Source organism: Impatiens glandulifera, chromosome 4 (genome assembly GCF_907164915.1).
Source record: "Impatiens glandulifera chromosome 4, dImpGla2.1, whole genome shotgun sequence".
In the NCBI taxonomy this organism is placed as follows: domain Eukaryota; kingdom Viridiplantae; phylum Streptophyta; class Magnoliopsida; order Ericales; family Balsaminaceae; genus Impatiens; species Impatiens glandulifera.
This window is the reverse complement of record NC_061865.1, coordinates 12,317,541-12,339,314: the sequence shown is the minus strand read 5'-3', so window position 1 is coordinate 12,339,314 and position 21,774 is coordinate 12,317,541. Positions and strand designations below refer to the sequence as shown.

Below are 21,774 nucleotides of genomic sequence, written 5' to 3'. Positions count from 1 at the left end.
ACAGTAGCCAATACAGTATTGACACGTCATCTTCATCACGGAATCACATGATTAAAGCTCTTACACTCCATTAAAGACTTCTGTTCCCCTCCTTCACAAAAAAACAAATTGACCGGACACCGGTACAAGCAGTTTCCGGCCAACTTAACCGTCACCGAACCCGGATCTTTAACCTTCATCAAAGGACCCGGAATAGGTCCGAACAAATAATTCCCACCCAATAACAACCTCTCAAACGGTTCCAACCCATTACCCGGATAAACCGCTTTTAAAGCATATTGGGTCGGAATCAAACCCGATAACAAATTATTCTCCATTGACAAAGCCGATAGCTTGGGCATTAATCCCATGAACGCCGGCAAGAATCCTCTGATTCGGTTATTACTCAGATCAACCGCAATCAACCCACTTCCCCGACCCGAATAACCCGGGTCTTGGATTGAATTCAATTGATTGAATGAAAGTGTAACCTGTTGGAGATTCGGGTGGTTGAATAAAGTAGAGGGAACCGACCCGGATAAATTGTTATGACTTAAATCAAGTACTTGTAAAGTCACCGGAAAAACAGCCGGAATAGTTCCGACGAGATGGTTGTTTCTCATTGAGAGTTCAATCAACGATAGAGGAAGATTTTCCGGGTTAACTTCGCCGGAGATGGAGTTATCACTTGCATCAATGAATGTGAGATTCAAAAGTTGACCCAGATTTGGGAAGTTTCCGTTGAGTTGATTCCCTTGAATTTCGAGCCTTTTTAAATTCATGAGACCGTTGAGAGCTGGTTGAGGAAATATTCCCTTGAGATTGTTGTTATCGAGGTAAAGTTCTTCAAGAGAATAGAGAGTAACAAGTGAGATCGGCGGCGACCCGGATAGAAAATTATGAGAGAATGTGATTCGTTTGAGATTGGTTAGGTTTGATAGGGAATCAGGAATGGGTCCCCAGAAGAGATTATTTGAAAGGTCTAGAATTTGAAGGTATGGAAAGTTCCATGAAATATTGGAGATTGAACCTGAGTAACCTGCTTGGTCTAGGGAGATTTCTGTGATTCGGGTTTCGCCGGAGATGATGATGTCGCAACGGAAACCGCAGGTGAATTTGTCGGAGAAGAGATTTTGACAGGGATCGAATGAGAAATTCCATGAAGAAAGACAGGAACCGGGAGTGAGAGAGTTGGGTTGAATTGAGTTTTTGAGTTCTTTTAATGATTGAATGTCTTGCCAGTGGGTTATGATGGATTGGGAGAAATGGGTTGTGAAAGATAGGAGAATGAGAGAATGTAGAAGAAAGAAATTACCCATTTGTTTGGAATTGATAGATTTAAGCTCTGAATTTGAGTAGAAATGGAGGTTTAATGAGAGAGAAAGAGAGATGATGAAGAAGAAGAAGGAGAGAAGATATGTCTGTTATGAACAGTCTTTTTGATGAGTGATCTCACGGATGGTGGTGGTGGTGTCAGATACCTCCTAATGCTCGTTTGGTTTTGAAATCTAGGTTTTGAAATCTAAATAAATTAAAGAGTGTGTAGATTCTCGAAAATGACGATTAACTCTTAACAACTTTCGGAAAAAAACGAATCTAAAAAATATCTATATATAATGATGCTTAATTTTTAAAGTATATATGTGAGAGTAAATAGTGATATATAATGATGTTTAATTTTTAAAGTATATATGTGAGAGTAAATGGATACTTGGATCGGATCGTGGGTTTGACCCGCCCATAAACTTAAAACGGTTAAAAATAAATTTAAAAATGTTATTGGTAGGTTTTGAACTTGCAACATAACAAAACAAGTATAACCTTTTAACTAACTAAGCTAATAACACTTTATATTTTAAATTTAACACCAAATTTGATGAACGTGGTGGAACATTTTAACAATATAAGTTCAACTTTTTAACTAACTAATCTATATATATAATGATACTTAATTTTTAAAGTGTCCAGATTACCGGGTCGAGAACTGTAGTTAATTTGGATATATGTGAGAGTAAATGAATATTTGGGTTGGATTGTAGGTTGACCCGTCCATAAACATTTTTACTGTAATATTTTTTTCTCGATTTTTTAATATTATTACTCGTACATTTGCACAGGATACATGCTAATTATAATAATAATCATATGAACTATAAACATTATACTTCTACGATTATGGAATATTTCACGATTACTTTAGAGTGGAATAGTACATCAATAAATAATCGAAATTATTTATTAAAAATTTTAAGCATATTGTATAACCGATCAATTTTTTTCCAACAACTTTCTCAAGAACTCAGTATAATAGAGTGAATATCATTAATTATTTTATGAGTATAGTCCACCCCGAAATTTGAGGAAAAAATTATATTTGTATTTCTTATTTAACTAGTACGTATATTGAAATATATGATAGAATAAAATAGTTTTGTAATTAAATTAAAAAAAAATAATATAATTAATTAAATATTTTAATATGTTATTTTTGGTTCAATTTTTGTAAAGTAGGTTTTTATTCAGTATAGCTTTCATTAGAATATATATAATTAATTATAGTTTTATTATAAAATATAATATTAAATGACTAAGAATCTATTATTAACCATGAACATTTTTGTTAAATGAAAATTACGATGATAGAAGTAATATTAATTTCCTAAAATTATTATTTAAAAAAATTAATATAAAATATTAGTCTAACTGAGTTTATTTAAAATATATATTTGTTTCTTTTGAAAAAATGTAATTATTGAGTGAGATCATTAATTCAAAAGTTTACAGATGAAATTGTGGTTGAATAATGATTTTAAATTTGAATAAATATATATGTTATCAATTTTCACATATTTGATTTAAAATATATTGCTGGTATTTGTGAATCAAACAAGACATTAAAGTGAATGAAATAATAAAAAAATAAAAATAGAAAGATGTTAATGACATCACAAGTAAAAAAAGTAGAAAATGGATAGATTGGTCTAAATAATTATGATGCTGATGTAAGCCAAATCTTCGGTCCTTTTCAACTTTCTCAATCCCTATCTCTTAAGTCACGAGATTTTTTATTTTTATTTTCATTATAATTTTAAATATTTTTTAACTAAATATTTAATAATTATTTTAATAAACAAAGGGTGATTTTGAAAACAAACACTTATGCTTATTTTTCATGGAAGACCAAATATTTTGTTCAACTTTGGAATATAATGGTAGTAAAGGTTCATAATTGCTTTTATCTTATAATAAGAAAATAATGGATAAGAACAATATCAGATGAATGGGTTTTAAAAAAAAAAAAATTATTTAAAAAGTAATGATTGTGAATATTTTAAGAAAATAATATTTTATTTTTTATAAAAAATTTAAAAATTATTAATATATAAAATAATAATTTAAAATATAAAATATTTTAATATGTTGGTTAATGAACTAAATGAGATGACAAATGATATGAAGAATGAAATGATATTATTGAAATGAATAATTTAAATAATCATAATTGAATCGGGCATAGACAGCAAGGTAAAGTTATATATTTAATAAAAATAAATTTGTATAAATAATAATAATTTACTAATTTTGTTATAAGCATTAAATATTTTTTGTTTTTAATGTAAGAATCAAACATTACACTCAAAATGAGAATTAAACTGTAATTTTTGATATCTTATAAATTAATTTTGCACTTGAGCTAGTTAGTTTAGTTATTGAGGTATTATATTATTTTTTTATATATACATAATATACAAATAAAATAAATGTATTTATACTATCATCACACTTTATTAAAACACATTAGGTGAAGTATATTATATATGTACAAATAAATAATATATTATAATATAGATCGAACTAATAATGTTGTGATGTTTAATTATATAGTACAAATATATTATCCTTTATTATTATTATTCAATTTAATACAATATTTTAAAATATTATAAATATAATTTTATCTTTATTTAAATATGTTTTGTATTTATTTTGAAAATCACCTTAGAGTTACCTCACTCTAAAACATCATTTCCACTTAAAAATTACAAGTGAGCACATTTAAATCCACTTAAAAATTACAAGTGAGCACATTTAAATGGTTGGTTCGAAATTGAAGTTATTTTAAATAACATGAGTTATTTAAAAAGTAATCATTGTGATAATTTAAAGAGGCGGTGAACTTTTTTATAAAAGACAACGATATTATTATATAGTGATAAAATTAAAAATAATAATTAAAAATATAAAATATTTTAATATTTTAATTAATGTATTGAATGATAAATATAATAGAGAGAAATGATATAAGATTATGTTGAATTAATTAAATAAACCAACTAAACATACATGTAAAAACTTTTGTTTACATAACTGACCACTAGTGAAGTGGATTGGTCATATGATATTTATTAATCTCAAGACTCTCTATTTGGCTCACATGTACTTAAATTTTTTTGTAACATTGAACTTTTTCAATTGATCAAGAACCTATATGATATATATCAAGATTTTTTAGGTTGAGATTGAGTGGCACATTATTTCAACCCAATTCACATAAAAAAAGTGTTTTTATTTCTTTGGTAGGTGAAGGTGGAAGTAGTTTAATGTTTGGGTAGTGTTGTTTGTTTTATCTCTTAACATAGTTTAAAATAATCAAATAGTTTCATAAAAAATATTATAATAACTATTTTTTGTTAGTGAAGTCTTAGTTTATTATGGAAAATGGTAATATACAAAAGTCTTAGTTCAAGAATTAAAATAAAAACTATACCCAATTTCCATTAAACCATTTATATAGAATTTTAGACTCTATTCTAATTTTTTTTATCCCCAATTGCACCAAATTTTTGAGACACAATTTGAATGTTTTGTATTGAATATAATGTCTCATATTTTACCTCAACTTTTGAAGGATTTATTTATTTATGTTTTCTCATTTTTTTTTTCTATTCCAACTTGTATTATCTTTATTGGTTAGATTTCATTATTTAGTTATAATTTTTGTAATTAAATAAAAAAAATTATTCTTAAAATATTAAATTTAGACTCTATTCAACCAATTCAACCTAAAAAATAATAATTGAGCACCATACCTTTGTGCAGTGTGCCACCCAACTTCAAGACACACTTGTTCTTAAAGAAATTAATTAAAAAAAGGGTCCCACTTTCACCTTCATTTACAAAGTTTCCCCTATCTTACCCAACATCAATAAACTGCCTGTTTTTTTTCCTCTTATTATATCTATAAATAAATAAAAGAAGATAAAACCGGCCCTATTTGAATTACAGATAAGCAAATGTGAATTACATTAGATATAATTTTTGTGTGATAAAAATAAATGGGAAAAAAGCCCCATAAAATGTAATCTAATGCCAATAACACCCTTAATGTTTATCAAATGTAACAAATATGGCCCCAAAATTACACCAATGGATCTGGTCTCCATGCCGTTTTTTGTGCATATAGCGCACCTTCTGGTGTCGTTTTAACCTTCCAATGCAAAGAATCGAGCAATTTCTCTACTTCCTTCAAACTTAATGCATCGTCTCGAACGATTAACTTTCCTCCCGGTCTTACAATCCGATCAATCTCCACCACTACTGGCGTTAGATCGCACCTGTATCAGAGATGGATCCAAAATAAAATTAGGAAGTTGTGAAGATAAAATTATACAAAATTTAAGGGGCTTAAACTTAATATATGAAAAAATAAAAATACACTTGGTATAAGAATTAAACTCAAGACAAAATATATATTGTTTTATAAGTTTTTAATGATAATTTTGTTTATAGTATTTTAGTTATTGAATGAGATGATATAATCTATTATAGTGAAATTTTAATTGAATTAAAAAAACAACCGTACAACTAAATATATAATCTTGTTAATTGGAAAAGTTCATATTCGGGTTTGAAAAAAAAATATTCTAAATTTATTAATTTTTTTTTTTTCAAATATCTAATTCCAATATTAAAGATGATATTTTGTTCTAACCATCACCTCGTTTTAAAAAATATTCAATATTATACATATTTTAAAATTTGAATCATAAAAATGTAATAAATATTTTTTTTTTTGAGATTAATATAGTACATCCTACGCTCCTAATTCTTTTTTTTTACTAAATGATTCAAATGTGATGACTAGAATCCATTATATGAATGATTGTGCTCTATTACTTAATTATGAGTCTAAATCAACACCAAAAATACATTTAAAAAATGTTACCTTTTACGTAAACTTGAGAAGAGGCGATCTGCATGAACAAGATCATAAGATCGCGGGTATGTACTAAAAGATTCACACCAATCATGGTATATCCCAAAAAGACCTCGTTCATAAATTATAGACAAAGTATCCGGTGCATCCGTGTTCACAACATTCATTACCCAAATTTTAAGGTCTTTTAAAGCCGCTGCAAATCTACACAAACAATCAAGTTATTACCAAGAACACAAAAAACATAGCAATTGAAATTATTATCATACATACCCTCCATAAGTAGCTCTCATATCCATAACATTTCTAACATTAGCCCAACTAATTCCTTGTCCATTCAAATAAGTTTCACCCACAACTTGTTTCCAATATTCATTATCTCTAGCAAAATCCTCTGGTGCAGTTTTACCATATATTCCTTTTTGGTTTTTGATTAGCCAAAATGGAGGTGTTTGTAATCGACGAGGCCAACTTTCAGGCCATCGACTTCCTCTTTCTGCTTCGTCTTCAGGTATTCTATGCATGCATGAATGAAGGGGGACGTACCTGAAATTTTGATCTTATTAGGATTGATTTGAATTGGAAAATTTATAAAAGGAATGATTGAATGAATGAATGGAGATTATGAAGCTTACCAAGCAGCGTTAGGGTCGTCTTCGGTTTTACAAAGGGGAGGTTCGTTTTCCTTTCTTTGATCGTAACATTCGTTTGTTGTTGGTTTGTGATAAACGGCAGCGCCGACGGAATTCAGTTTGTCCTTCTTTATTGTTACCAGTTTCCAGCACATTGCTGCAGTTAGCTTCGACATCTCTGAAATATCAAAAAAAAAATTATTTGTGTCAAAATTTTAACATTAGCCATAATATGTTTAATTTAATCTGAATCCAATTCGATTTAACCTTATGTTATTATATGTTATTTTAGGTCAACCAAATTTTGACGTTATTATTAATTAGGTTAAACAAGTTGTCCGATCTCAAAAGTATATGATCATCAAAATCTATTTTGTTTTGTGTATTAGCCCTATACAAATGTTAAAACTAGGTGAAACTCATTAAAATAATAATAGATTAATTAAATAGTTAAATGGTTATTGATGTTGAAGAATAAAAATAAAAATAAATAATAAATAGTGAAGGAATATTTTATAACATTTTATATAAATTAATATTGAAATTAAATATTAATAAAAGAAAAACATTTTAAACAAATATATTTGGTTTAAACTCACATTTAAGTCTAAATCTGATATTTTCAAGTAAAGAAAATGTTTGAAAAAAACTATATTAATAAACCATTAAATTACATTAAAATGAATAAAAGTGTTCATTTTGATTTCTTTATATAAGAAATAGTTTTAACTTATCACATGTAACATTTTGTTTATTTTTCTTTACTTAATAAAAGGTTTATCATTTTCTCGAACTAACCTCTCCATATTTCAACATCTTCTTCGAGTGTTTGATACACCGGCGTGGCTGACCAGACGAAATAACCTCCAGGTCGTAAAACACGATTCAATTCCAAAAGAAGAGCACCACCTTCCAAAAATAGAATTTCGAAATTTCTCGATTTATTATAGACAAACAAACACACAAATAAAGTAATTTTCAATGTACCATATCAAATTTGAACCTTCAATATGCCATGGAACACGACATCTCGCACAATGAACTAGATCGAATACCCTACTAGGAAATGGCAGCCTTAGGGTACCCATCACAGCTGATATAGCTGGAATTCCTCGTTCAAGTGCAAATTGAACCTGAGCCTCGTGTTCATCTTTTGGCGCAAATGACATTGCCACTACGTCTCTTTCGAATAAGAAACCTCCAAAACTTGCCACACCACAACCAACATCTAGTACGACTCGAGTGTGCTTTCCCCACGATATTTCTGGCACTGCCTGCCATCGTATATAAATATTCCAATTCAAAAACAACTAAAACAAAAAAATACTTTGTACAATTTTTTGAAAAGAAAAAGAGAACTATATTACCAATTTACCTCTTCAATGAAATCGATATAGTGTAATGCGCCGTGGATGAATTGCGTTCCACCTCCCGGGAAAGTGAGATATTCGCCGGAAACTTTCACCCAATTTTGATGGCCTTTAACCTCTGCCAACTTTGTGTGTGGCACATTGTGGTACCATATCTAAAATACCCATGAACATATCAATATCAAACCATTGAAGTGTTTTTTTTGAAATGTACAAAGTAGAATTGTAACCAACAATCAGTCTTATTTCGAAAGTAAAAACTCTAAAACTTAAATCCTAATGTTTTTAAATAAAAAGAGAAAATAAATTATTATAACTAAATGTCATAAAAATAACTTATTTTACTCTAATATTAAAGAAAAAAATTACATAAAATACTGTATAATTCAATAACATCTAAAAGTGATTACTTCAATTTAGAAAGAAGGAATCTAACTTCTTTTTTCAGAATAAATTACTTGTAACAAGCACACCAAATTCACTTGATTTTTTAAGTTATTTTTATTAAAAACCTTTCAATCACATCTCACTATTTTTTTTAACTATTAAATTAATCATAATATTAAAATAATTTTACTTTATTTTTATAAAAGTTAAATATAAAAAACTTTACAATAATTCACAACTTATTAAAACTCAAATAACATTTTTTTTCATAAAAAAATCTATTAAAATTCCTAAATAACTCAACATTCATTATATTCACAAACCCTAATCTCTTCAAGACTCACCCATCATCACTTTTTAATAGATTATTTGAAAAACCCTATAGCTAACAAGGCCTAAGAAAGAATGAATTTTTGTAACAATTTTGTTTTGACATGAATCTAATGTTTTTTTTTTTAATTTCCAATATGACTATGAAGAAGATTACCTTGTCTCTGCTTTTAGGCCACGTGACGGGTACCTTATAACCTTCGGGTAGAGGAACTAAACATGTTGGCCCTTCCTCAGGACAATGTCTTTCCCTATGTTCATAATGTCCTCTACTACGCAATTTTTTCAATGCAGCTTCATTATCCAAACAAGGTATATAATCCGAATTAGCTGTTGTATTACAAAGCTTCCATTGCTCAGTTATAGAACCATCTGTTTTCTCAATATTCTTTATTTCTTCTCGAACTTTCTGAGTAACAGATTGTTCTGTTTGAGTTTTCCATTGTTTCTTTGATCCACCATCTATTGAAGAAGAAGGAGATTTGGATTGTTTATTTGAATTTCTCTTTTTCTTTGGTTCTTTATCTTCTTCTTCTTCTTTTTTGATTGTAGATTCTGTTTCTGAGGTTTGTAACTCGTCGTTGTTGTTCATTGGTGGGTCGTCGCTGCCGCCGCGTTCTGTTTGGTCGGAGGTTATTGTTCCGATGATGTCGTCTTCGGTTGTTTGTTTCTTTTGCTCTTGTTTTTCTGGTTGGGATGATGATTGTTGTTGTTCATCTTCTAGCTGAGTTATTATTTCTTCTACGTCTTTCTTTTGTGGTTGTTTAGCACTTGTCTGATCTAGGGTTTTTGAGAAAAAAAAACAAACAATTTAAGATTGTAGTTAAAAACTATCACTTATTCTAGTTTTTAATTGCATAATTACTTTCATAGGGATAGAGATAAATCTTGATTAATGAGATTTTGAGAAAATGTGATTTATTTTTTTTAGTAAAAATATTTTAAAGATATTAATATATAATGATAAAATATATATTTAAAAAAAAAATAGAGAATTAAGAGTGAAATGATATTTAATTAAGTTAAAAATTATTTAAAATTTCACAACAAAAATACCATGATTAAGTAAATTTGGTGACCAATGATTCTAAGAGCCTATAACATTGTGACTTTCACTGAATAAACAAAAAAAAAGCATGACCTTTATTAAAAATAAAACTTGCCTTATCTAGTTTTGTTTTCCAAAAGATAAGTTAAAGACATATTTTTTAATTAAAATCCGACCCAGTAAAGATGACATGTTTATATCTACAAATACAAATAAGTATTGTCACAAATTGAATAGAATAAAACTATAAATAGATTATAAAAATAACATCTAGAAAATGAAGTCATGCATTACAACTAGGGAGTAAAATATTTTGGGTGGTCAGTTTCTACACTAAAATGCACAAGAATAGTTGAAATCGTTTTTAAAAAATCTCAAATCTTCAATTTATTAATTTTGGTTTAGTCGGTCAAACGATTAGTTATATAGGTTTAGCCGGTTAGATCGGTTTCAAAAAAAAAATGTTAAATAATATAATTATGCATGAAAATTTGTTTTAAAAAACTTATATCAACTATCTATATTTGTTTTGAAAAACAAATAATTTAATTATTGAAAACTTAATTATTCAAAAAAAAAATTAAGCATGGCATATTATATGATAAACTATAACTAAATCATAATCATGTATAATTTTAAATTTTAACTAGGATTGAGTAGTAGGTGGTTTGACGATTTGACCGTCACTAAACCGAGCCACATAATCATTGGGTTTGATTTGACCATTTTGGTCGGCTCAGTTTTGGGATTAGACCGAACTATAAGATGGTTTGATCGATTTGCTTAACTCCCATAATATAAAAACATGTCTTCAAATCTAAAAACATGTTTCATAGTTCACATAACTCTAAAGTATTTTTGTTTCAAATTTGTCTTTTTTGTTTCTAATAGTTTATTTGAGTAGAAGGGTATTTTGGTAGATCACTTACCGTTTATTATTTCTTGATTGTCATTGATAAAAGTCTCTTCTTTTTCAATAGCTTGTTCTTGTTTTTGTTTCCTCTCCTTAGCCTTAGCCGCTTTCATTTCTTTAGCATCCGATTTAGCAACAACATCATCTTGAACGCTTGTTGTTTCCTCCTCTTGATTCGTCTTCTCCAATTGTTGCTGCTGCGTTTCGCCATTTTCATCACCTTCAACTTCCTTAACATTCCCAAGCATACTCTCCATATTACCAGAATTCTTAAGATTATCAGCAAGAGCATTCTTTTGATCTTCAATAGATTTATCCAATCCAATATCAGGAAGTTGTTGTTGTTGATTAGAAACAACATCACCTGTTTTAACAGCATCTTCAGGGAGATGACCTGGATTGTCTTCGAAAAAAGAAGAGGGTTTTTTGGTTTCATCGGAATCTTCGGAGAGGATAGGAGAACTTGTGGTGGTAGTGGTGGTTTGTGTTGGAATTAAGTCATTGGAACTAAGCATCCAAACTCCGAGAGCACATAATGAGATGAAAACTACGGTTGTTCCGGTTGATGAACATGATGTTCCTCCAGGAGTTCTTTTGCTGCTGCGAGTTTTAGCCGGTGGCATGGTGTGGTGTGGTTTGGTTTGAGTGTGTTTTGAAGAATTTGATGTTTTTATTTGAAGATGAAAAATGTTTAAGATTAGGAAGCCAGATGAGTAGGGGAAGGGGGGAAGTTGTAGTCTTTTGACCATCTTTCTTTCACTTGATTACCGTATGTTTAGCCTTTACATTCGAATGGTTAATATTCATTTACTACTATTAACATTTTTTTTTATATTAAAATTATTATTTATACATTAACAAAGTTTTATTTTTTACTTTTATATTTTGAAGACATATATATTGATATTGATATTGATGGAAATAACATAAAGAAGAAATTAATTATGTAAATATAAAATATCTTGATAAAAAAAATTAGATATGATATAAATGACAGTGATTTAAATATAATAACACAAATAATATAAAAATACGCGTGCGTGTTTATCTTGTTACTAAAATATTCGACAAATAACGAAATTAATCATTTGAGATCAACAATGAAAACATAAGTCAAAATATTTACCAACAAATAAATATAAAATAAATTTTAGCGTTAATTATAACTCGGAGATTATCAAGAAGATTAATTAGTTCACCGACCACTTCTACTGGTTTTCTAAAAGAGATATCTATATCGTCATACTAATACCGTTGTGGAGTATATGCATCGGTCGACTGTGATCACTAAAATCCTATAGTTGTTTTGAGCCAAATAGTCCACCAAAAAATAATCGGGATATGAACTCATCGACACTATCTAACCGAGCTCACAGTTAACATCCCAACAACCAACGATTGACTCATGAATCATTACTCAATATCAATAATGTTCCAAAATAGGCTCTACATCATAGTCACTCTTTTGCAATGCAAAAGCAAGTAATGTGACGTCATTTCCATCTTTTCAAAACACATTCTACAGTGACTAACTATAATGCACTACTTTATATGTATCTATCATTTGTAAAGATTCCTTAATACATTACACTCTATAAAAAAAATTAGATTTTTGAAAGTAATTTAGAATCCCATAACTTTCTCCCATAAGAAATTATATGGACAATCACCATAAATAATGTGTAATAATGACCAATTTTAAAGGAATCCATATTTTACCAACGTAAGATATCACACAAGAATATATTAACACATTGAGCCCCACTAAGAGCAACATTCATTCCTGTAATGTTACATCTCTATCATTAAGTCTTCTCCTCTGTCTAATTTTAATCGCAAAACTATTCGAACGTTGATCAAACATGTCTTTGACCGAAATATTTCTACATATTGTGACTGAATCGAGTGTTGAGAACGACAAAGCAAGAATTCTGACACTACCTCAAACATATATCGTCTTGGAAGCTGATCGATGAATTATCGCCTACCGAAAATTTGCACTGCCCACGAAAAAACTTTCAAATATTAGATATATCTCTCCAAACGTTATAACTAACTGGTCAGGGTTACATAGAGCATTCTAGTTTATATATAAATCAACTTTAACATGTATATATATTTTTTTTTAATAGTTCGAGAAGAAGATTTGAACCATGACCCTATGGACATGAATTAACATGTTAATAATATTCATTTGTTTATTTCTTCAACTATCTTTGTTTAAATTGTCCTCACTTTGTTCAGAAATAAAAATATTATTAATGTTTTTAGAACGCTAGTTCGCTTTTAATTTGAAGTACGACTAATTTATGTGGGTTATATACTCAATCAATTTAACTAGACGATCGAAATTTTTCGTCTGAGTGTGAGAAATAACTTAGAGATAATATGATATCCACCTCTTTTTGTCGTTAAGTTAGAAGAGATAATATAATATTATTAACTTATAAGTGTAAGAGTATAACTCTACTTATATAGTTTATAAAATTAATTTGTACACATTTGATATATTGGTTTTGAGATTTTATTTTGGTAAATAGTTAATGAGTGGATTTAAATAAACTTAGACTAGAGGTGCAATGCATCCAACCTATTATTTTATTTTATTAAGGTTATTATATATTAAAAATGAAAAATATTTGTTTAACCACAACAAAAAAAAGTATAAAATAAAAAGAAAAGAAAAGAAAAGAATAAACAGAGTAAATATGTGTGGTATAAACAATTGTTATATATTATAAGTAATAATTTATTTCAAATAATAAATTAGTTAATAATGTCTTAATTAAGGTAAAAGACAATAAGTTATAAAATATTTCATTGATTATTAGTGAATTAATGCATCCTGAATTCAATAAGAAATTTGTCATTAAAAAAAATCATAGAATTATGAGTATGAAATACTTAAATCTCATCACATTTGCACAAAAAGGAGTTTCAATTCCTAGTTAAATCTCTGGTATTTTCATATCATATTTTTTTTCCAAATTTGTACATATATATTTCCATAATTATTCCATTTATACTTTTATAATTAACTGCAGGATATTTGAACCGTAGTTCTTAGTGTGCCATACAATTTTTTTTTCTTAACTTTTATGCCATAAAAAATGATTGGGAGATCAGCGCTGGACAATGACTCCCCATCAACCCCACTTGACAGTCACGTGGAAAAAATAAGTCACGATGGAAAAAAAAAATTATTATGTAAAAAGTTAGAAAGAGAAAATTATAAATGTAAAAAGTTAAAGAGAAAAATTTGAAAAAGAAAAGAATGTTCGGGAGCATTTTGTCCCGAATATAGCAATGTTTAGGACCATTCTGTCCCGAACATGGCAATGTTTAGGACCATTCTGTCCCGAACATTACCATGTTTGAGAGCATCATGTCCCGAACAAGGCCATGTTCGGGATCATTCTATCATGAACATTGCTTTATCTCCCTAATTTTCTTTCTCCTTTTTACATAAAATTATTTTTCATCGTGACTTGTTTTTTCCACGTGGCTGCTAGGTGGGGGTCATTGTGGAGTCACTACCCTTAGTGTCGCTCTCTCTATCATTACTCTTATGTCATGATATAGTTGAATTTGTTGTTACATAAAAGAAAAGTAGTGAAAAGAAAAACCATTTGATTATATTTATTAAGTTATAGGCATAGCCTATTTACCTTTGCAATATTGAATTGAAAATAAAATAAATAACGGAATAAAATTTAATCTAATCAAATAAAATAAAAAAGGGAATGCTCTTAGCATATTCCCAAAATATACTTTAGCATATTTTCTAAGATAAAATTTTGGGTTGACATTATTTAGGGCCTGATCTATTGGACTTAACGAGTTTATCCAACAAATCACCTATTAATCTCGTCATACAACTTCAAGTTGCTTGACATCGAGCTTTAAACGCATCTTGATGAACTTATTTGTTCCTAATGCCTTTGTTAGGATATCAACTAGCTGACCATCAACGCCAACATGATCAATGTCCATCTTGCTTGCTTCAATGCACTCTCAGATGTAATGAAACTTCGTGTCAATGTGTTTACTCCTCTCACGATGAACTGGATTCTTGCAAAGAGCAATGACTTACTTATTATCACCCAATAATTGGAATTTCAATTCTTTACACCCAACTAGCTCGCCAATAAGATGACTAAGCCAAGCACCTTGACATGCCACTATTTCCGCTGCGATGTACTCGACCTCACATTAAGATAAAGCAAAAATCTTCTACTTATGCGAAGTCCAAGTCAAAATGCTGCTTCTGATAAAGAAAACTATCCTAGAGATGCTTTTGCCGTCGTCAATATTGCCAGCGAGATGACTATCAATATAGCCTACTAATGTAGTTTCACCTTCTCTTGTCTTATAACAACACCCATAACCCAACGTACCTCTTACGTATCGAAGTATCTACTTGATCTCATCCTAATGTTGAGAATTTGGAGCCTCTATGTATTGACTAAATATGCCCACAAGATGAGAAATATTAGGCCGCGTGCTTATTAGGTAGCGAAGACTTTTGATTACGCTTTAATACCTTGTTGCATCCACATCCGTACTCCCATTATTTTTGCTGAGACGGAGTCGATGCTCCATTCGTCTATGACACGTGTTACAATCACATGCCAACTTTCTCCAAAATCTTCGCAGCATATGTCTTTTGACACAATGTAATTTCACCGTCATTTTGACGTACTTCGATCCCCAAATAGTAACTTAGAAGACCGGGGTCGCTCATTTTAAACATTTCCTATATCTATGTCTTGAACTTGATGATGTCTTTTACATTTGTTCCTGTAATAATCAAGTCATCCACATAGACACCCACCAACAAAAAAGATTGAGCATCACCTCTTCTATAGATAACATGCATGAGCGAGTTTCTTGTGAAACTAAGTGAAGGAAGGGAGGCGTCCAATTTTGAGTACCATGCTCGTGGTGCTTGTCGGAGCCCGTATAATGCCTTATGTAGCTTAATAACTTTACGTCCGTTCTTCGAATCGATGAACCCATGTGGTTGTTCTACATAGACCTCCTCTATGAGATCACCATTCAAAAATGTTGACTTCACGTCAATGTGATGTACTTTCCACTTGCTTTGTATAACAAGTGCGAGTAACAAACGTACTGTTTCCATTCTTTCTACTAAAGCAAATTTTTCCTCGAAATCCACCGAGTCTCGGCTTGTGCTTCACAATGTTGCTGTCGGGGTCCTTTTTAACTTTGAACACCCATTTGAGCCCGATGGCTCGATGACTAATTGGAAGTGACACAAGCTCCCACATATTGTTCTCAAGAATTGACTTCATTTCTTCCTCCATCGCATCCTTCCAAGACACATTGGCAAGTTCCTTGTCCACGCTTTTAGGCTCCTCAGCAGCCAAAAAACAAATTCCACTTACTTCGACATTAACGACTTCATTAGTAGGATTGTAGATGTCTTCAACTTGTCGGTAACGTTGAGGTTCTAAGTTAGTGTTGCGGGCGCATCATGTGTTGGCGGTGTGGCCCACTAGTTTTACCTTGGACTAGGCACAAACGTTTGTGGCACTAGGTTCAGGCGACGAAACACTGGTCTCTATGGAATAAACCAAAGTGAATATAACTGGTATTGTTTCCATCTCCGTGCTATTAACTATCTTTCAATTCCAAACACAATGTTCCTCAAAAACAACGTCTCTGGTCACGTATAACCGCTTCCCTGATGGATCATACACCCAATAGGCTTTCGCTCCCTCTTAGTAGCCCACTAGTACCCCGACGTCAAGCGATCCACGAGCTTGTGAATGCTTAGACCAAGATTCTTCACATGTGCTACGCAGTCGAAAGTCCTCAAATGGTGTACATTAGGTTTCCTCTTGTTCCAAGTCTCGTAAGGTGTCATGCCTTCAACACTCATTGTCGGTGCGCAGTTTAAGAGATATATATACGTCTTTACTGCCTCTCCCTAAAATATACCTAGTACTTTCATTGACTTCATAAGACAACGTCCCATCTTTACTATTGTCTAATTACGCCTCTCTACGACGCCATTTTGTTGTGGTGAGTAGGAAGCCGTAGTGTTGTGATTAACGTTGTTCTCCTCGTAAAATTCTACGAATACATCATAATTGAACTCACCACCTCATCCGGATCGGAATATGAGCAATTTGCACTCGCGTTCTACCTCTATAGTCGATTTGATCTTCTTGAAGTAGCGCAATGCTTTGTCTTTCGTTTTGAGCATCTCAAACCACATATATTGATTAAAGTCATCGACTACAACAAAAAATTACCGTTTCCCACCTCCAGTTGCGAGTGTGATCGGGCCACACAGATCGATGTGAACTAACTCTATCGGGTATTGTGCTCGATATATAGTGGTTTGTGGAAACAAAGTCCTGTGTTGTTTTCCGAACGCACAACTATCACAAAACTTCTCCACATGCTCGATTTTTGGAATACCGAGATTTCGAAGAGCACTGAAACGTGCATGTCACAGCCACACAATATCATCTTTTTGAGCCAATAGACTTACTAGTGTTGTGAGATCTGGTTTAAACGTGTAAAGTTGATTACGTGTTCGCTAAACCCGAGCGATTATTTTGCATGAGTGATCAGAGATGCAAAGTACCCCATTTTCGATGACGATCTTGCAACCATTTTCGTCAAGTTGACCAAGTGAGAGGAGATTACTATTTAGGCTTGGGATATAGAACACATCAAATATAATATGATGGTCGCCAATGACACATTCAATCATCACCATGCCCTTTTCGCATATATTTACCACATAATTGTCGATGAACCGTACTTTACCCTTTACAGTTTTGTCAAGCATTGTGAACATCTTCTTGTCACCCGTTATGTGACTACTAGCTCCGGTGTCCAGGTACCACACATTGTTAGTGGTATCCCTAGGTACAACCTTTTCTTCATTTAAAAATACCTCTTGTATGTCGTTGTCGGCTGTTGGTGTGGTACAAATCTGTGTCATCAGTAGCATCAAACTTTCATCTTCCTTGGAATTTTCTTTTGCAAGATTCGATTGCTCTTGCTGCTCCCAATCTCGCTTCGCCTTACGACACTCATTAGCCCAATGACCAGGGATGCCACAGTACTTATAACTTTCGTTTTTTTGTTCACTGTTTTCACCTTTCTTGTTACCGATGTTGAATGTGTCTTTGCGTTGCTCACGTTGTCGTTTCCGAGACCGCCATTCCTCTTCTGTAAGTAGAAGTCACTCACTAGAAGATCTAACATCATCGAGTTTGCCTCACTCCTCTATGATTAGGAGTTGGCATGTGAGTTCCTCAATGGATAACGTTTTCAGATCGACGAGTGACTCAATTGCCATCGTCATCGCCATCTGATTGTATGCACACGACACATTACGAAAGAATTTGAGCACTACCTTGTGCTCGGACATTGGATCGTCCAACACCTCGAGCTCGTTGACGATCACCGCAAGTCGAATGTTGAAAGCCTCCACCCCTTTGTCGTCTTTAAATGTGAGGTTTTCAAACTCCGTCCATCGTGTTTGCACTTTGGATTCTTGGACAAGTTCAACTTCAGCCCGCATGATTATTAATGTGTCCCATGCTTCCTTGACCGTCTTTTTGCTTCCAAGAGTTTGAATCAACTCTGGCGAAACTGTCCAGAGAAGTAACGACATAGCATGTCGATCTTCACGAAGACCTCTAAGACCATTTTTAACAACATCCCACAAGCCTTGCGCTTGTAGATGCACTTTTATTAGGATCGCTCAATCCGCGTAGTTAGTATGGATAAGAGGCGTGGATTGCATCACCCCTTCGTTCTTCCTGTCTCTATTCATCACCTTTTTTTCATTTTCCTGCCATCGCTGAAACATATCGAACATCGTACAACTCTAATACCACTAGTTGTTGCAGAAAATAAAATTATAGTAAAAAGAGAAAAGCTTTTGATTGTATTTATTAAGTTCTAGGCATAACTTTTTTATATTTACAATATTGAATTGAAAAGAAAATAAATAACGGAATAAAATCTAATAAAATAAAATAAGGGAATGTTCTTAGCATATTCCCAAAATATATTTTAGCATATTTCTAAGATAAAATACTTGGGTTGATATTATTTAGGGCCTGATTTATTGGGCTTAACGGGATTATCCAATATAATTGTATCTATAATTATGTTGTACATATATATTAATTATTAAAAAAAATATGTTTTTAAATTACTTTTTGTGTATTTCTCAATGGGGAAATTTGATTAAATGGCCCTCATAATAGACCTAATTCCAAAAAAGGTCCACGGTTGATAAACCTTGCAAAAAGGGTCTTTTCGCCCTGTGAAATGTCGGCTATGCCCCTGATAAATTTTTTACCGTTGATGTGCGAACATTACATATGCGAGAATCGTGTAATGCTTGCACATCATCACGCGAGCATTATACGATTCTCGCATCTGTAATGTTCGGACATCGTCATACGAGCATTACACGATTCTCGTACATCGTGTAATGCTTGCACATCAGAGTATATAAAGTCTAATTTTTACCCTCGTTATAGATTCAAAGTTATGCATCATCGTCTTCTTCTTCTTCCCTCTATAAACCCTAGATACAAAGTTGTTACAATATCTCGCTGTAGAAGCTGCAAAGAGAGATCAAGAGAGAGATGGATAAGGATTCTCCGGTCGTCGCCAACTCCATCAATAGTACTGGTATTGTATCATGATTCTTTTAGTTATTGCGCGACCTATTCGTTTTCATGAATTATGATCGATCTTCATTCTGTTATTTGGTAGTCTATCGAGTTGTGTGATTTATTTTCTAATGGTCATATTTGAGATAATTGATGATGAGTCTTAGTGTGTATAACTGTAAATGTTATCTTGAACCAAGTCTACCAAACATTGGTAAGAGCATATGAGATTAACTGCATTTTTATTGTTAATTTTTTCATATAATCAGTTTTCGTATATTTAGTTTCATTTCAGATGAATCTTGAAGTTTCATGGTGTATGAAATTCTCAATTTTTGAGCTGTAAACTTTACAAGTAGAAGGTTAACAATTATAGTAGATCACTTTGGAAATAAGCTTGCAGGTTCATAGATTTTCTTAGTGCAAACTTAAACTTCCAATTGTAGTTTGTTTTATATAAACTGAATAGATCCATTTGATTACTACTTTTTGAGATGTTTTTGGTTTAGTTTCAATATGTTCATAAAAATAGCACAAATAGTGTAACTTTGTGGAATGGATATTGAAGTTAATCATTTTTCATGACTTAAGAATCCACATCAGACGGTTTAAGAAACTTGTCTGGAACACCAAGAAGTTTGTCCCCTGTATTTAACATCTTTTCTAGCTTAAACCTTAATGGATCTAGTGGTCGCAGATTTTCTATCACATCTTCATTTAACAAGAAGCCCGATTCTGAATTCGTGGTTGATCTTGGGGATAAGAGTAAGGAAATTAATCTATTCGGGTAAAGTCTTTCGTTATGTTATTCTGAATCCTCATTCACTGTGTTGTATTTGTGCTTCTACAACCAACAATCTGGTTTTGGATGATTGCCAAAGTAATACTGATGGCACAAGCATATAAGTTTTCGCTAAAGATGTCCAAGTAAAACAAGCTAAAGATGTCTTTCCAATTATTATAAGGATTCAAGAACGACAAGGAAGTTTTCGCTGGAGAATTACGCATGAACAAGGTGGAGAATTACGCATGAACAAGGTAGAGAATTACGCATGAACATGATAGAGAATTACGCATGACCAATGTGGAGAATTATACATGAACAAGGTGGAGAATTACGTATGAACACATGAACAAGGTGGAGAATTATACATGAACAAGGTGGAGAATTATACATGAACAAGGTAGAGAATTACGCATGAACAAGGTGGAGAATTATGCATGAACAATGTGAAGAATTATACATGAACAAGATGAAGAATTACACATGAACAAGGTGGATAATTACGCATGAACAAGGTAGAGAATTACGCATGAACAAGGTGGAGAATTACGCATGAATAAGGTGGAGAATTACGCATGAACTAGGTGGAGAATTATGCATGAACAATGTGAAGAATTACGCATGAACAATGTGGAGAATTATGCATAAACAAGGTGGAGAATGACTTCTTCAATTATTCATTTTACATAAAAATATGATTATTTTATTGTAAGGAATCTTAATGTAGGAATGACTCATACCATGTGTGTATGGGTGAAATCTTATTAAGATTGGATATAATATTAGTTATTGTCACATCCCTTTAACAAATTTTATTACAAACAAATATTATAGACTTTATTAATGTCTTTTTAAAATTTCATAAATTATCCTGTCATTATGTTAAAGGGTTGGATTTAAATTTATTTAAAAAATGATTCAAAACTTGTAACATTATCTTGAATGAGAATATGTTTTACATGACAATATATTGGTGGAAAAAATTTGAATAACAAACTTCAAACTCCAAAGGTCCATCATAAGGAGACATTTATGAAGACTAATAATGTAAATAAATAAAATAGTACATAAGGAAAAGAATTAATGGAAAATGACTATTTATCAATTATTGGGAGCTTTGTATTCATTTAAATATCCCCACACACTTTCTTCAACTTCCTCCCATGATTGTTCTCCTCTAAGTTCCTTCCACATGCTAAAGATAGCCCCAATATATTATCTTCATACAAAATACAATAACACCTGCTCATACCATCAAAACCATAATGTTAGGTTCAAATTGAGTCTTCCTCTAGCCTAATGTATCATGTCTAACTCGTGACAGAAAGAAGATCTTTGAAGGGTTGCCACCAAGCTCTTCATGAAGAACCAGTAGGTTTAAACCCTTGTGTACCCATGATCGAGGGACATGATACCTATTTGATGCATTCTTAAACTCA

At 31.5% G+C, this 21,774-nt stretch overlaps 3 protein-coding genes across 3 annotated transcripts; all 3 read right to left on the bottom strand.

The window, feature by feature from the left end:
* Window positions 1–30: 30 nt before the first annotated feature.
* On the bottom strand, window positions 31–1,412 carry LOC124934437 (probable LRR receptor-like serine/threonine-protein kinase At4g36180). Its single transcript, XM_047474971.1, has one exon. It carries the CDS (start codon window positions 1,296–1,298, stop codon window positions 36–38), a length of 1,263 nt encoding a protein of 420 aa, XP_047330927.1. The 5' UTR covers window positions 1,299–1,412; the 3' UTR covers window positions 31–35.
* Window positions 1,413–5,398: 3,986 nt separating this feature from the next.
* LOC124934745 (probable methyltransferase PMT27) lies at window positions 5,399–11,499 on the bottom strand. The gene is made up of 9 exons (XM_047475257.1): window positions 10,893–11,499; window positions 9,073–9,695; window positions 8,204–8,353; window positions 7,832–8,102; window positions 7,627–7,737; window positions 6,832–7,006; window positions 6,470–6,742; window positions 6,206–6,400; window positions 5,399–5,594 (listed from the first exon to the last, which is right to left on the bottom strand). The coding sequence occupies exons 1-9, from the start codon at window positions 11,497–11,499 to the stop codon at window positions 5,399–5,401; spliced, it is 2,601 nt and encodes an 866-aa protein (XP_047331213.1).
* Window positions 11,500–17,447: 5,948 nt separating this feature from the next.
* LOC124934744 lies at window positions 17,448–18,536 on the bottom strand. The gene is made up of 2 exons (XM_047475256.1): window positions 18,257–18,536; window positions 17,448–18,088 (listed from the first exon to the last, which is right to left on the bottom strand). The coding sequence occupies exons 1-2, from the start codon at window positions 18,534–18,536 to the stop codon at window positions 17,448–17,450; spliced, it is 921 nt and encodes a 306-aa protein (XP_047331212.1).
* Window positions 18,537–21,774: the final 3,238 nt, after the last annotated feature.

Coding starts and splice junctions, on each gene's coding strand:
- LOC124934744 (XM_047475256.1), bottom strand. CDS start 18,536: ATGTCGTTACTTCTCTGGACAGTTTCGCCAGAGTTGATTCAAACTCTT. Junction 18,089..18,256: donor GGTAGTGCTCAAATTCTTTC/GTAATGTGTCGT, acceptor TTCTACTTACAG/AAGAGGAATGGCGGTCTCGG.
- LOC124934437 (XM_047474971.1), bottom strand. CDS start 1,298: ATGGGTAATTTCTTTCTTCTACATTCTCTCATTCTCCTATCTTTCACA.
- LOC124934745 (XM_047475257.1), bottom strand. CDS start 11,499: ATGCCACCGGCTAAAACTCGCAGCAGCAAAAGAACTCCTGGAGGAACA. Junction 9,696..10,892: donor CAATCAAGAAATAATAAACG/GTAAGTGATCTA, acceptor CAAAAACCCTAG/ATCAGACAAGTGCTAAACAA. Junction 6,743..6,831: donor GACGACCCTAACGCTGCTTG/GTAAGCTTCATA, acceptor TCAAAATTTCAG/GTACGTCCCCCTTCATTCAT.